We start from the raw sequence: 14,648 nt of genomic DNA, 5'->3' as shown, positions 1-14,648 counted from the left end.
TCTTTGACTTCTTTCCCTTTGCAGGGGACTTGGCTGATCCCGTCGATTTGGCTTTTTTGGCTGGCTAGGAAACAAAAGTCATGCATTTGTTAAATATCTTATAGGATACTTATTTGAGGGGTGTAAAGTATATTACATACACCAATGAAGTAATAAAGCTGAATTCCTAGCAAATATATAGAAATCTGTTTTACTATAAGGAATTAAAACTAAACCCACAGATGAAATACATGGCAGTAGGCACCTGCCAAAGGGTTTGTATTTCTTTTCAGCTAGACCTGAGGTTTACATCATGCAGCAAAGCCCTGATCTGCAGTTAAGTTACACTAAGGGCCATTTGGATCTGTGCCTCAAAGCATGTTTAAGGCTTCCTATTAAAAAATAAATACAAAAAGAAGCACCCTGCCCTTTCTTCTAACACAACACATTATCATATGCTGCTGGAATCTGAGGTGTGCTGCAATGCTGGTTGTTTGTGTTAACGCATTGGGGTGCCATTTATAGGGAATGGCAATGCAACACATCTCATGTTTCCAGCATTGCCATGCATTGTGGTATCAGGGACATTACCACAATCCATGGACCTAAATGGGTCTTTATGGCTTGTTTACATGGATGGAAAGCAGTGCAGTTACCAAATGTTTTTGCTGCCAATGAAGATAGATGGATAGAAATGAAGCAGAATTGTCTTTTTCACTCAGCATGCACTGCACAGTTTATCTCATGTAAGGGTACAGTGATCCCTAAAGATCTATTGTTATTAATAATAATGGTTATTAATTAATTTAACAGGATTTATATAGCGCCAACATATTACGCAGTGCTGTACATTACATAGGGGTTGCTAATTACAGACAGTGACACTGGAGGAGGAAAGGACCCTGCTCAGAAGAGTTTACAATCTATTCACCAGATTGTATCATTCCTCAGTGTATGGGCAGTGTACCATATGCCATGGGTAATATTTTCCTAAAAACATCAGCTTTCTTTCTGGAATTTTCTGTGCTATAAACTATTAGATAAAAACAACAACATAGCAGATCATCTTGAAAATGATTCGTGATAATTTGTTTTTTATAAAGTACACTTTGTTTAAGGTTTAAATAAGAAATGAGAACAGATCAGTAGATTGTATTTATTACCATGCTGAGCCCACTGAAGACAAATACAACAAGATTTTATATCTTCATGACCTCACTTCCTGCAGAAAAAAGGAGAAATGTTATTGTGCATGTGTAGCAAATACACAGGAGGGGGCACACTTCTATAGGTGATCTGGAGGGAGGGGGTACAGTCCTGTGGTAATGTCCTGACATGCATTTCATACGAACTCTCTCTCTGGCTGTATCAGGCTGCGGTGAATACATACACAGGGCTGGCCTGGAGTGTCTGGTGGTTTCTCGCTGCTGGATTCGCTCTCCTCGCTGCATCTTGCGTTGCCCAGGCAACAAGTGTTGCAGTGGTTGCTATAGTGACGACGATCACCCCGCCCCCTGGAACTTTATCCTATAGAGCAGAATAGGTTTCTTGTTGACGGCCCAGGAAGTAGCCGGGACCCCTCCGTAATAGTGGGGTTCTGTGATTTGTGTGTCAGCTGTAATGGTTTTCTATAGTGGGCGGTGTCAGAAATTCTTAAAATAGAAAAGAGAAAAAAACACGTATTGTATATCGCATTATCATCCCTAGGTTTTATTAAATATATTTAGGTTCAGAAACATACAAAGAACGCCTTTATTGACCTTCTCAATATGGCTGCCGGGAGCATCCAGCACGCCACACGAAGAAGATTGTGACGTCATGACGGCACTGACGCAGCTCCAGCCCAGGCCGTGTGCAGCGTGGGCTCCCGCAGCCATTGCAGCTCAGAGAGGTCCCAGTTAGAGTGTCACGGCGCAGGCTCGGTGTAGCGCAGCCGCTCTGAGGTGAGTGCCCTACCGCGCAATCTCCAGCTATCTCAGCCCTGCTGGCGCAGCCGCAACACGGAGCTCGGGCTCCGGGGCTCTGCCAGCAGCTCCGCCCCGCACAGTGCTGGCCGGGGAGCTCAGCGGGAGACCGAGATTTGGGTGGCGGCTGTGGGGTTAGAAAAAGGCGGGGAGGAGGCTGCAGGCCGCGCTAGGCCCGTCTATGGTTTATCAGGGTGATGAGAAGCCGCGGCCTGAATCGTGTGCCTGGTCACTGAGAGGACTCTGCTATAGATTGTCTGTGCGATCACACATCGATATGTTATAGAACAATCTCCTGTTATATGACAATACTCCATACATGGTCACAGCCATTCCCCCCATAGCACATGTATTCATTCTATTATTCATCAGATCTGTGCTGCCTATTGTACATCACAGCTCCCATACATTGCATAGGGAGGCCTCAGACAAGACATGGCAGAGGATTCCATTCCAAGGCTGACATCTGAAATGTGCAGTGTATATGGGGATAGTGGTATTATTGCTTTGTGTGCCATACATTCACCCCGTGACGTAGAATCACACATTCACCCCGTGACGTAGAAAGGTTTGCAATCCTGGACCAGGTTTGCTGGATCACCCAGGTTCACTTATGATGCTTTAATAAATGAGATCCAGCGGCTCTATGATCTCTTATATTAGGATTGGCTGTGAGATGGGTTGACAAACATACAAGATCTGTGACATGAACATGTAATGTCTGGCTTGGCATTGTTTCCTTTCTGTTGATGGTAATTTGTTGGAGGATCCTTGCTTCTCCCAGATGTATCTCCTCTTTCACCTGGCAGTGCACAGGGCTGTGACAGAGCTGTAACCAGAGATATAGATGGAGATTAACTTGTGATATAGGAGGAATCTAACATAGAACATCCTAACTCCACATTGATGGGCGTCATTGGATGAGAATATTTCCTCTTTTTTGTAATGTAACTTTGTCACATACTCAGGCTTTTACAGATGTACGCTACACCCTATGGAATAAATTCTAAAGAGCCTAATTTAATGCAAGCTGTATAAGCACTTGAATTAGACTTGGCCTTTTCAGGTATTCTGCTGGGAGGACATAGCAATATGAAAGAGATGAGTTGATTGGTTTGTTACTAAACTCCATTGGAGAAAAATCAGGAGCCTTCCCCTGGCAGAGTCCTTTTTAATATGTAAATAATTTGTTGTCCTATTTATTACATATGCAGGCTGTGCTTCCTGCTGTGCAGTGTTATAGTATGGCAGCATTCTATAACCCCTTGTCATAATACAAGTCTATGACAGTGTACCGTGTAGAGAAGCAGGAGAATGATGAGAAGCTGATTACACATTCCAGGATTCATATTGTGCTGGCACTGCCTGGCAAGGATAGAACACTCCCAGCCTGACACCAACAGGGAATAAGATCGGGAGGGTGTACATGAACATGACCACTAAACAGAAATAATGGAGGGGTTATAAATGTTCCCACTAATCACTACAGAGGGTGGGCGAATTTTTGCTGTTACTGGCACTGTGTTTGTGGCAAACTATTACTGGCATACAGTGGTAGAATGCTGGCAGGTGAAGGGGCACCTGAAGAATGCATTTCCTTAAAGAGGATTATCACTGGTATGTCTATTCCTAGTTTCAAATTATTGCAACTTTTCATTATCAAGGACTTTTGATTACAAGTTTGTTATAAATATAAAAAAAAATGTAAGGCTTGGTTCACACTTTCGGTGAGGTTACAGTGCATTTGCTGCTTACTTGCACCAGGAACTGTTGCCTCTTGAGATGCTGCATGGTAGTGACTCCCACAGCAGTGAGTGGTATTAGTACTGCTCACTGGCACCAACTGTCATGTGTCTGGATGTTACTTCTTTAAGAACCAGTGCTGCAGTGCAACTGTTCAATGGCTGGCAAGTTACTAAACCTCAAAAAGGAAAAAAAAAGGGTTCATCACATTCTTTCCTGTAGGCTTTGTTACACAATTTTATTTTTATAATAATATTAAACAGGATTTATATAGTGCCAACATATTATGCAGTGCTGTGTATTTCTATGTGGAGACACATTTATTGGCATCATGCATTAGAGATCTTGGTACCCCGGGTTGTAATTAAATCATATTGCCAATCTTGCCAATGCAGTGCAGCCAACACATTGCTATTGCTCTTACAGGATACAGGATTTTGGTCACTGTGGTGCATTGAGCGGCTTTAAAGCAGAATTAAAAGTTTCACACAAAATTTGTGATCAGGCAGTTCTTTATTGCAGAAAGGAACAGATGATTTCCCTTGTGGAATAAAACATACCTACATGTCTGATTGCTGTCTTCTGGCAAACACAGAGCATGCCAGGATCCCCAGCCTTGTTTCCCCTGCTGCTGCCAGGACTGAATGAACTCCTGTGCAGGACTAGCGACAGCTCAGCAAATCAAGATGGCTGAAGATCAAAACCAGGAAGAGATGAAAGATGATGATGCTGCTTGCTATGAAATGGGGATATCTCAGTGCGTGTTTGTGTGTGTGTGTGTGTATATATATTTATATATATATATATATATATTAAACTGATAAGGCAGCTAAGGTTATTTTATAGCAGAAGGGACATCACCTGCCCTTTCTGCAATACAGGACCTGCCTCATTACATTTTTTTTTTATTTAAAAAAGGGTTTAGTTCTGCTTTAATCCAATATACACCAACTCTAACTTCCACTGCTGCAAGTGAGAATGCAGAGCTTTAGTGGAAACACACTTCACATCATACAAATTATGGGTGGATAATAAAAGAAATGCAGGAAACAGACTGGATAAATCCTGCAGCTTTCTGTCTAGTAATGAGGAACAATATGCAGCTCTGTAGTTACATCAGTACACCTCATGAGATTAGCAGCAGGCAGCACTGCCTCTCATATCACACCATATAGATAACTGCTGTAACCAAAAAGAAAAAAAAAAACGTTTAGGCTTTAGGATAAAGCTCACAAATCTTTGCTCTCTATACGTTGTTCCACTTTAAAGTGTAAGGCTACGTACACATGTCAAGATGATTGCTTCAGCGCTGGTATCCGATGAAAATCTAGCTTGTGTACAACGCTCATCCTACTTGGTTCATGGATCTGTCCTAGCAGATCTACCAACGATCCAAAATACAAGTGAATGAAAGAGAGCACAGCAAGGTGCTGCTTTTTTTGTTTCCCCTCTCCATAGGCCAGAACAACGCTGTATGTATAACGCTCATTCAGTCTTTTGTTGTTGTATAGGATTGTGAAAGATCTTTTCCAATGACAAATATTGAATGTGTGTACATAGCCTAATTGTACTGACAAATATTGGGTTAGAACCTCCGTCATCTGCTATGGCTGAAACATTTCACCTTGTCACCTTAGCAAAGAAATCCTTAGGCTGAGTTCAGACTGGCGGTGCGGTTGCAATGAGGTTACTGATTGCTCACACACTTCCTTGGGACAAATACCTAGGCAGACCAATAGAGTAATGGGGGTGGTAGTAAGGGGTTCTGAACCACTCACTGTTGGTTGTTAGTAAATGTGTTTCTTTAGGAATCAGAGCTGCAGTGCAAGGGTTGTGTAGCTGGCAAGGTGCCAGACGATAAATTATGTGCAGGATTGCTGGCTCTCATTGCAAATTTAAGTCTGTCCTTATACAGCAAACCCACACCATGGTACACCGGTACACCAGGGCTCTGGTGTGGGTAACAAATAGTTAATGATGTGACCTGTAGCAAAGGTCAGAGTAACAGTTTGTCAGTTCTGCCAGCAGACATCAGAGGAAGATATTGAATTAGCAAAAGAAGCTTTATATATGCATCTTCCCATCCGAGCTGGCAGGCTGCCCACACTCTGCACAAAGCCTGGACTTGGTGGCTGTGAGATGGCAGCTAGGGACAGGAAGGGAAATTGTGGGGTGGGCCGCTCAGCAAATTTGCACTAGAGCAGTTTCTTCACTAGAGGGGTTACTTCAGCCATCAGCAGTTTGGACCTGTTAGGTCAATTACTATTGAAACCAATGATCTTTGTCTATCTGTAAGGGTGACCACACTATACCACAGTATAATACTGTAAGCTCTGAATATAATGATAATGGGTTATCTGAAATCTTAAAATTATTTTACACCATGTTAGGAAGATCAAGAAAGACTGCTCTAGAGAGAACTACTTTACCAGGAGACCCCTAAATAGGATCTAGTCAAAACAATTTGACTTTGAGTCACATAACAAGGTGAATATGGTCCAAGTGTCACGTTATGTCTGTATACAGCAAATAGAACCATTCTCTAGGCTCCCCGTATGTCACACCACTGAGCAAACAAAATGGGGAGCATTACAAACAGGTCAGAGACCAAGTTGTTAGGAAGCGTACATAATATATATTAAAAAGAATCCTGGACTTTTACATGGCCTTTGGAGCACCTTTTAGTTATTACTAAGTCAATCACAAAGACACCAAGCATAACTTTAAAGAAACTGCAAGGATCCACTGACAGTAATAGTTGTATATAGGGCCACTTTAAGCTGAACACTCCACAGCGTGGGGCTTTATGGACGAGTGACCAGATAAAGAATGTAAAATAATGGTGGTGGCAGCACCAAGCTGTGGGATTTATATTGGCAGGCACATTTAAATCTGGCCAGAAATGGAGGAAGGATAGATGACACTAAATACAGGGAATCTCCTGATGAAAACTTGATTTAGAGCGCCATAGGTTGGAGGCTGGGACAAAAGTTTGCATTCCTTCAGACCAATGACCCTAAACATACTTCTAAAGTTGAGCTACAGTGGTTTAAAGGGAAGTAATAAATGTCTTAGAAAAGCCTAGTCAAAGCCCAAACTTCAATACAATTTAGAATTTGATGATGATGATGAATGATTTGAAGATTGCAGCTGTACACCAATGCAACCTAACTTGCAAATGTAAATCTAACTCAAATGATTTTGATCAGCTTTACCCTAAAGTAATTCATTAAAGCATACCTAAACTAATTTTTTTACCTTACATTAAAGGGTGGGCAACCATTTTATGTAGGGTAAAAATTACCTTCTTTTTTGGGGGAGGGGGTTTAAAACTCTTTAAAAAAAAAAAAAAGCATAGAGCTTCACGGGATACATACGTCACACATGCCAGGAGGCTCCTCACAGCTCCTTCTGCACATGCTCAATCTCAGGCATGTGCAGAAGTAGCTTTTTCTCAATTTCACACATGTGCAGTGAGATCGGCTTTCTTTTTTTTTTCTCCCATCTACGTCACCCAGTCTTGCACCTGCACAGTGCAAAATCAGGTGACGTAGGAAGAAGAGCAATGAAGATGATGAAAAAGTTCTAGAACAACGCAGGACCCAATCCAGGAAACCCCTGGAGAGATCGGCAGATCTTTGGAGGTAATGGGGAGTGAGTTTTTTCCCCCCAGTTTACTTCTGCTTAAGGCTTTTTGGTCCATATTGACATAATAGCATTATGCAGTTGCTGCAGAATTTGTCACCTGTACGGCCATAATGTGAATCTCTCATTCAGCCACATCCTAAATGTGCTCTATTCTGTTGAGATCTGGTGACCGTGGAGGCCATGTGAATACAGTGAACTCATTTGTTATATCAAGAACCCAGTTTGAGATAATTCAAGTTATCTGACATGGCGCAGTGAGCTGCTAGAAGCAGCCATCAGAAGATTTGTACACTGTGATCATAAAGGGATGGGCATGGTCAGTAATATTATTATGATAGGCTGTGGCATTTAAATGGTGCTCAGTTGGTACTAAGGGGCTCAGAGTGTGTCAAGAAAATATTGCACACCTATACATCACCACCATGCGTTTGTGTTGGTAATGCCAAATTTTGACCCCACTGTAAGAATGTTGCAGCAGAAATGGAAACTCCTCAGTCCTTGCAGTGTTTTTACAATTTCCTCTTGTCCAATTTTGCCCAGTCTGTGGGAGCTGTAGCCTCAAGTACCCGTTTTTAGCTGACGGAAGTGGCGCCCAGTGTGGTCTCCACATTGTGTATTCTATTTGCTTCAAAGTCTGATGTGTTGTGCATTCATACGTATGTTTACCTACTCATAATATAATACCTTTACATTTCCCTTTTTCGTATCTTTCTCTGTAAAGCCTAGATATGAATATTCATAAAAATCCCACCTGATCTTCTGAAATACTCTCACCACCTGGCACCAATAAGTCTGCCATGTTCAAAGTCCTTAAAATTTCCTTTTTTTATACCATTCTGATGCTTGGTTTGAACTTCAGTAGGTTGTCTTGACAAGGCCTTAATGCCATGTAATGGGCTGATTAGATATTTGCTGTAACAAGCAGTTTAACAGGTGTGAGTGTATATGAACAATCTTAAGTTTGAATCATCCTATCATATATCATATACCAGATATGTTTCCAAACAAAGGTGCATACAGACCTAAATTAATCCCTTCTCTATACCATGTGTCCTTAGGCAAACTTGTCCTATGGAGATAGATATATATATATATAAATTTGTTTAAAGCTGAATGCCTAGGAAATGGATAGTACTAGTATTTAAATACATATGAACTGGTTTATTTGCCTAAGGATGTGTAATTCAGCTAAACATGTGATCCAATAACTCCTTACAGGTTAAATTTATCAACAAACTCTAAATGTTCCCCTACTGCTATCATACTTTACCTACCTTGGGCTATGTACAACCGTTAGATTTTTGTTGTTGGAATGGATCTTTCAAGATGCTTTCCAACGACAAAAGACTGAAAGAGGCATGGACAAGCTCTGTACATACAGCATCGTTCTGCTCTCTGGAGAGGGGAGAACAAACGATCGGCACTCCGCTGCACCATCTTCCCTTCTCTTGCATTGAGGTTGTTCGTCTTTCATCGTTCGTGGATCTGCCAGGACGGATTATTGAACAATGTCAGAAGAGTGCTGTACACATGTCAGATTCTCATTCAATACTAGCCCTAAGGTGAGAATCATCTGACGTGTACATAATAAAATTGTACAATAATGTATGCCTGTATACAGTTTATCTCCTGTAAATTTATAATGTGCAAATATTTGCTGCTTCACACACGCATGGCATGGCATTCATATATTGACTGAATTATACTTATCTGGCACAAGCCATAGCAAGCAGTTGTTCTGCACTTCTGCAGATTCCTGAACTAAAACATTGCCATCAACATTGCAGTGTTGCGCGGGTTCATCTCTTGCCCTGAAGTTGTTATTCTGATTTCATGAGCTTCCCACATGAGCTTCTTCATAGATTCTCGGCATCTCTTGTGGCCTGTACCTAGGTCGGTCTGCAAATGCAGCCCGGGTATGCCCAATCCTCCAGGCTGACATCTAGCCATCAAGGTTTAATATTTGTTTAACGTCTCCTATAAGTCAGCCCACTGATTTTATCAAGGCTGAGAATTGAGAGAAGTAACAAGACACAGAGTGTTTTGTGATTTTCAGAAGCTATGTAAAGGCCATGATCTTCCTGGATTGCATAGAGAAACACACAGATCCAGTAATCTACTGGATCTAAAATAAGGTATATAACAAAAACTAAAAGATTTTATATGAAACTTGGAAAGGTGATGAGTGGGGAGGGAAGAAATAAAAAATATAAGCAAATGAAACTTCATCTTTAAAATGTATATGTAGGAATTCTAAAATTTCTTTTCTATTCCCCTTTAGGCCTAGTACACGAGGGCCATTTTTTTCTCATCCAGTAAATCGAATTGAAGTGACTCTAAAGGAAAATCAGCAGGCAAGCAATTGTAAGCAAACAATTATCGTGTCTCCATCTGGATATAGATAGATCGAGAATGTTGGTAAATATCAATTTAAAGTGTAAAGTCATATGTACGAATGAAACCAATCCTTAGATGTTTTAATTTCTAATGCTTTTTGTTTTCATCTGGTGATCCTGTCAGTAAAGCACTTCCAGTCCTAGGATAAAATCACTCTTACATTGCATTATCTGTGCAGAGGAAGTGATATGTTCCCAGGACAGTAAATGGTTTAGTCTAAAGAACCCCCTTCTCCATAAAATGTGGGAGGGATGTGTTTTGTAATTCACATAGGAAGCTGGAAACAATTCTAACAAAGCACAGACAGGCTCTATGGGTGTGTAAATACATGTTATAAATTGTTGGGTACATATACACCTTTATACTTTAAGCATTAAAATAACATTTCACAGCTTGTTACAGGTTAAACAATATCATCTATAGTTTGGAACACTGAGCATTACTAAAAAGACCAATAAATATGAATAACTACACCATGAGCTTTACAGACCCATCTATTCTGTGTTACATGAAAATAATTGATTTTATTCCAGGGTTGACAGGTTAGGCTGGAAATGTGTAGCAGTGTTTTACACACGGAATAAAAAATGTCAGTGCTATAATGTTGTTTTAATGTAGAATCTATTTATCTGTGTTCATAGTTGGCAACCATGGAGGATCATGCAGTGACACAGGCGGATAACCTGACAACCATTGAAGCTCATACAGTGGCTCACACCGTGGCTCACTCTGTGCAGCAAGTACAACAAGTCCACGTTGCCACATACACGGAGCACAGCATGTTAAGTGCTGATGAAGATTCTCCATCCTCTCCAGAAGACACATCTTATGATGACTCTGACATCCTCAACTCTACTGCAGCCGACGAGATAACTGCCCATCTGGCAGCTGCTGGTAAGAGCTAAGCGCTGATAAGTAATGCTATTTCTGCTTAGTCATAACATTGTTCGTTACTATTAGGTCTTATGTAGACAAGGCAGCCTTTACTGTCACATGCTGCTTGTTGCATTCTGACACAGAGTTACTCAGGTACTTTTATTTCAATGAAAAGTGCAGTGTTTGGCCTGCTTTGTCTGCAGTGCAAATCCATCTCAGTAGGGCCTGTTGTATTCACAGAAATGCAGAGCAAAATAGGCTGAATTCAATGTAGGATTTGTCATCTGCTCCTCACTACTGAGATAAATAGTAGTCTGTTGACATGTATTACTAATGCAGTTCAACAGCAGCCATCTGCATGAACTGTTCTAGTAACTTTTTGCTTCATTAACAGCTCCATACTGAGGATCTAATCTAAACCTACACTCTAAAATAAAGAATCGCCCTATGAACTTTTATTTGTAGGACAAGAAGTATTCCCTATTTAGAAAGTTAGCCTTAAGTTTAGTTTCATAAAAGCTGGCTAGTCATCATATTTTCCTTTCTGCAAAGGGCATGTTATGTACATGTATAGTTAAATGACAACACAGAGCCTATTAAAACATAAAAAAAGCTTGACGAGCCCTTAATCTTTCTGCAATCGAAATCCAGTAGGGTCTCTTTCCAACTTGGCTTCCTTTTTTTTTTCCAGCATGGACAGGACAATAGACTCGGCCATATTCTTTCTTTTTCTTCCAGCTTCTGCTTATATTACCTGATCTTGTGCTGCGCAGGCGTAAGAATGTGTGATTCCTGCAAATGTGAAGGAAAAACAAAAAGTGCCGATCTCACTATGCATGTATCACCGGAGGCGGCAGGTTTCCCCTTCAGTCTCTACTGCCGTGACATTAAAAACAGAAGGGGAGAGGCCTTCCTAAAATACTGGACAATGCAAGTGGCATTGTGGGATAATGCACAACACCTATTGTAGTATGAATGAAGTCAAAAAGTAAATCTGTGCAAGATTAATTCAGTTATTAAATAGGAAATAAAAAGGGAAACCTACAGATTTACCACAAATTTAAATTCTGACTTTCATATAATCCCTTCTGTGCCCAAACTTTTTTCTGGGTTTTTAAAGACTTCTTTTAAGATCAAATGGTCAACCCTCAGTCCTGTTGGTCAGTCTTGGACCAGTTAGTCATTCAAAATGAGTCCCGCTTGTGGATTATTTTCCATATAGTGGAATGATTTAAAAAATTTGGTGATATATTGTTATTAAAATATTACTTTCCAACATCTTTCTTTCTGAGAGCCTTAGTTGAGCATTTATTATCCTAGCCTAGTGACAGCACAGCTATACATACCTCCTTAAAGAGGTTCTGTTTGTCATCTAATCTCATGGATTTTAAGTGGTGGCTAATGAAGAAGTATGTCTATATTTGCATGTGATAAATCATAGTTTAAATTATTAGAATGAATAAATATGCCAATGGTATGTCTTATTTGTTCAAGTATATCAACTTTATCTGTATACACTGTAATATTTGCTTTTTTTAAATATGTTGCAAAAGTCAACAATTGTCATTGAGTTTACAGCTATTTTTCTTATGACTGTAGCTTAAATGACTTTACACTGTTTAGTGAAAGAAGTGCTGTTTGCATCCCTAAGAAAGTGGTTAGGCGGCAGCTATAGTAACTATACTTTCATTCCAGTGTTTGCCAGCAGAGGGCGCAGACATAACACAAACCTAGTTAAGTCTCATCAGCAGCGTCTGCTTCATCCATCTAGATCTAACCTACCATGTGCTAAAAACATTGCAATTACATGTTTTTATATGGGACAGACCATTTAATTATTGCATTTGTTACCTGAACCATTTTCACAATTTGTTTTTTTTTTATATATAGTATTGCACATCATTGGTTCCTTAAAATTCTATTATCCATACCTACCCCTTACAACAGTTTAATGTACAGTGCTGCATAATATGTTGGCGCTTTATAAATCCTGTTTATTTATAATTATAATAATAATAACCTTTGGACAATGTAAGTGCAAAGATTATGAGCAGGAACCCTTGTCAGTTTGGTAAATTCTCTTCTATAGAAATAGGATAACTGCTTTTATGATTACTTAGTAAAGCAACGAGTAAGTTACAGGGCTGATATGGTATTAGGGCTTGGAAAATCTACAGACTTCAAGGGGCTCAATATGTAAGAGGCCTATCCATACACAATAAAAAATCATTAAGTATACCTTGATCTGTATTGGCTTGATTCATTAAAAATTACTAAAAGAATTTCCAAATAAAGCATTACAAGCTTACTTTTTTAAAAAAAGTTTTGCATGCTTAGTCAATTCATTGCAAATCTTTTTCCACTATCAAATAGGTAAAATTAGGTATGTGCTGATTTAAGGGGTGCTGATATATGAGGGACCTATGCAGTCATTTGTCAAGACATTGGAAACTGTTCACAAAATACCCATTATAAAGCAGCAATAATAACAGAAACATGTATCCTCCTATTTTGCCTTATAAATTATTTTTAGCTATTTGCACATCCCTACTGCTTTATAGAGAAGTACAGACCACTGTTGCTTACCATTTCCTGATAAAATGAATTACCTCCTTCTGGCTAAATTCCTTGAGTAGCTGACCTAGAACATACTTGCAAAAATAAAATCAGAACTGTTGATGTGCATACTTGTCTTGGTCAGTAACCCAGATAATATTCAAGCCTTTGCCTTGATTTGCTCAAAAGGAGTAGTAAGCAATAGTGGCCTGTGTGTATTTCTTTGTACACGTTCTTTTCATAGCTGAAGATCTTCCAGACATTTTGACACTTGTTCTGTTGCATTTAAATTGAATCCTTCTTTTTTCTTTGAAATATGGCTGAACTCTGTAATAATTTGTGTCTTGTGTATTTGTAGGCCCTGTGGGAATGGCTGCTGCAGCGGCTGTGGCCACAGGAAAAAAACGCAAGAGACCTCACATCTTTGAGTCGAACCCTTCGATACGTAAAAGACAGCAAACAAGACTGCTTCGGTAGGTGGCTATTTGCTTACAAGACAATTCCTATTAAAATAAAAAAAGGATTACTGTATTTCAATAAAACAACCTGCCTTCATTTGATTTGATACAGATGAATTTTACATTCTTTGTGGAAGGAAGTAAACTGGCTCTATAGTTTCACTGTGCTGTAAAGTGTCCTAATACAAAGAAATGTAAGCAAGCTGTACCACTAAATGAAGAGTAAATGCTTTTGTATCTGCTAGTGCTGCCAAATGCACTTCTAAAAAGATGTGTTGCTATCATGGTTCCCAACAGCTCAAAATTTATGCAAAAGCTTATGAAGGACCTAAAAGTAAGCCATACTTCTTACACGTTTGTATTGCAATCTATCACCCTGTTTCCCTAACATTCTGTCCCTGTGACATTCAGTGAAGATAAAGCTAGATTCTAACCCTTTCTGATTTTACTGAATGAAACAGTGTTTTATTGCAGTCTGTCTTCCTGCTGGAGGATATTCAGCAGGAGGTGAGGGGTAATCTTCCAAATGGGGACACCCCTAAATCCTGGCAGTAGTCATATCCATTCCGCCTCTAATATTGCAGCAAGATTGTTAGTATTTTAGATATGTATAAAGCAAAAATGTGGCAACCAAAAATTTGCACAGAGTCCCTAAAAAATGTAATTGCCATTATTTGATCTATAAAAACCATAGGTAGACCTACCACTTTTTTAAATGAAAGAATTTGGTTTAGAATTGTATTAGCTTAATGATACTTAAGCACAAAACTGAAAGTACTTTTTTAACTACATTGTGCACTTTTGATCTGACATCACAGAATATAGTCGCCTATGTTTGCCCATGTCCATATCCAAATGTGTCTATGACCAAGGAGAATGCATTAGGAAGTAAAAGACATTAAGTGTTTTTCAAGACAATCTGCCTCCACAACCAAGTAATAAAAATGGGTATACTGCACCTCTTCTATATATACCTGTCATACCCTCTACACTTCTCTCCTGCACTTTCTGCCAACAATCATACCTT

The 14,648-nt window shown here is 39.7% G+C and overlaps 1 protein-coding gene and 1 long non-coding RNA gene across 6 annotated transcripts in view; one reads left to right on the top strand and one right to left on the bottom strand.

Annotated features, from left to right (window-relative positions):
- Positions 1–1,607, bottom strand: LOC140324210 (uncharacterized). The gene is made up of 3 exons (XR_011919513.1): positions 1,370–1,607; positions 1,143–1,201; positions 1–64 (listed from the first exon to the last, which is right to left on the bottom strand). It is a non-coding gene; the product is annotated as an uncharacterized lncRNA (long non-coding RNA).
- Positions 1,608–1,803: 196 nt separating this feature from the next.
- NRF1 (nuclear respiratory factor 1) overlaps positions 1,804–14,648 on the top strand; it is a 34,234-nt gene continuing 21,389 nt past the window's right edge. For 2 of the 5 annotated variants that reach the window (XM_072401881.1, XM_072401877.1), the window contains exons 1-4: positions 2,514–8,896; positions 9,616–9,752; positions 10,373–10,625; positions 13,522–13,636. In XM_072401881.1, the coding sequence (XP_072257982.1) occupies positions 9,747–9,752; positions 10,373–10,625; positions 13,522–13,636 (374 nt within the window). In that variant the 5' untranslated portion in view covers positions 2,514–8,896; positions 9,616–9,746. Of the gene's footprint in view, positions 1,923–2,513; positions 8,897–9,615; positions 9,753–10,372; positions 10,626–13,521; positions 13,637–14,648 lie in introns of those variants that run through there. The other 3 variants (XM_072401880.1, XM_072401878.1, XM_072401879.1) reach the window with 3 other exon arrangements.

Source organism: Pyxicephalus adspersus, chromosome 2 (genome assembly GCF_032062135.1).
Source record: "Pyxicephalus adspersus chromosome 2, UCB_Pads_2.0, whole genome shotgun sequence".
In the NCBI taxonomy this organism is placed as follows: Eukaryota; Metazoa; Chordata; class Amphibia; order Anura; family Pyxicephalidae; genus Pyxicephalus; species Pyxicephalus adspersus.
The sequence above is the reverse complement of the archived record's forward strand: the minus strand, read 5'-3'. Positions and strand labels throughout refer to the sequence as shown.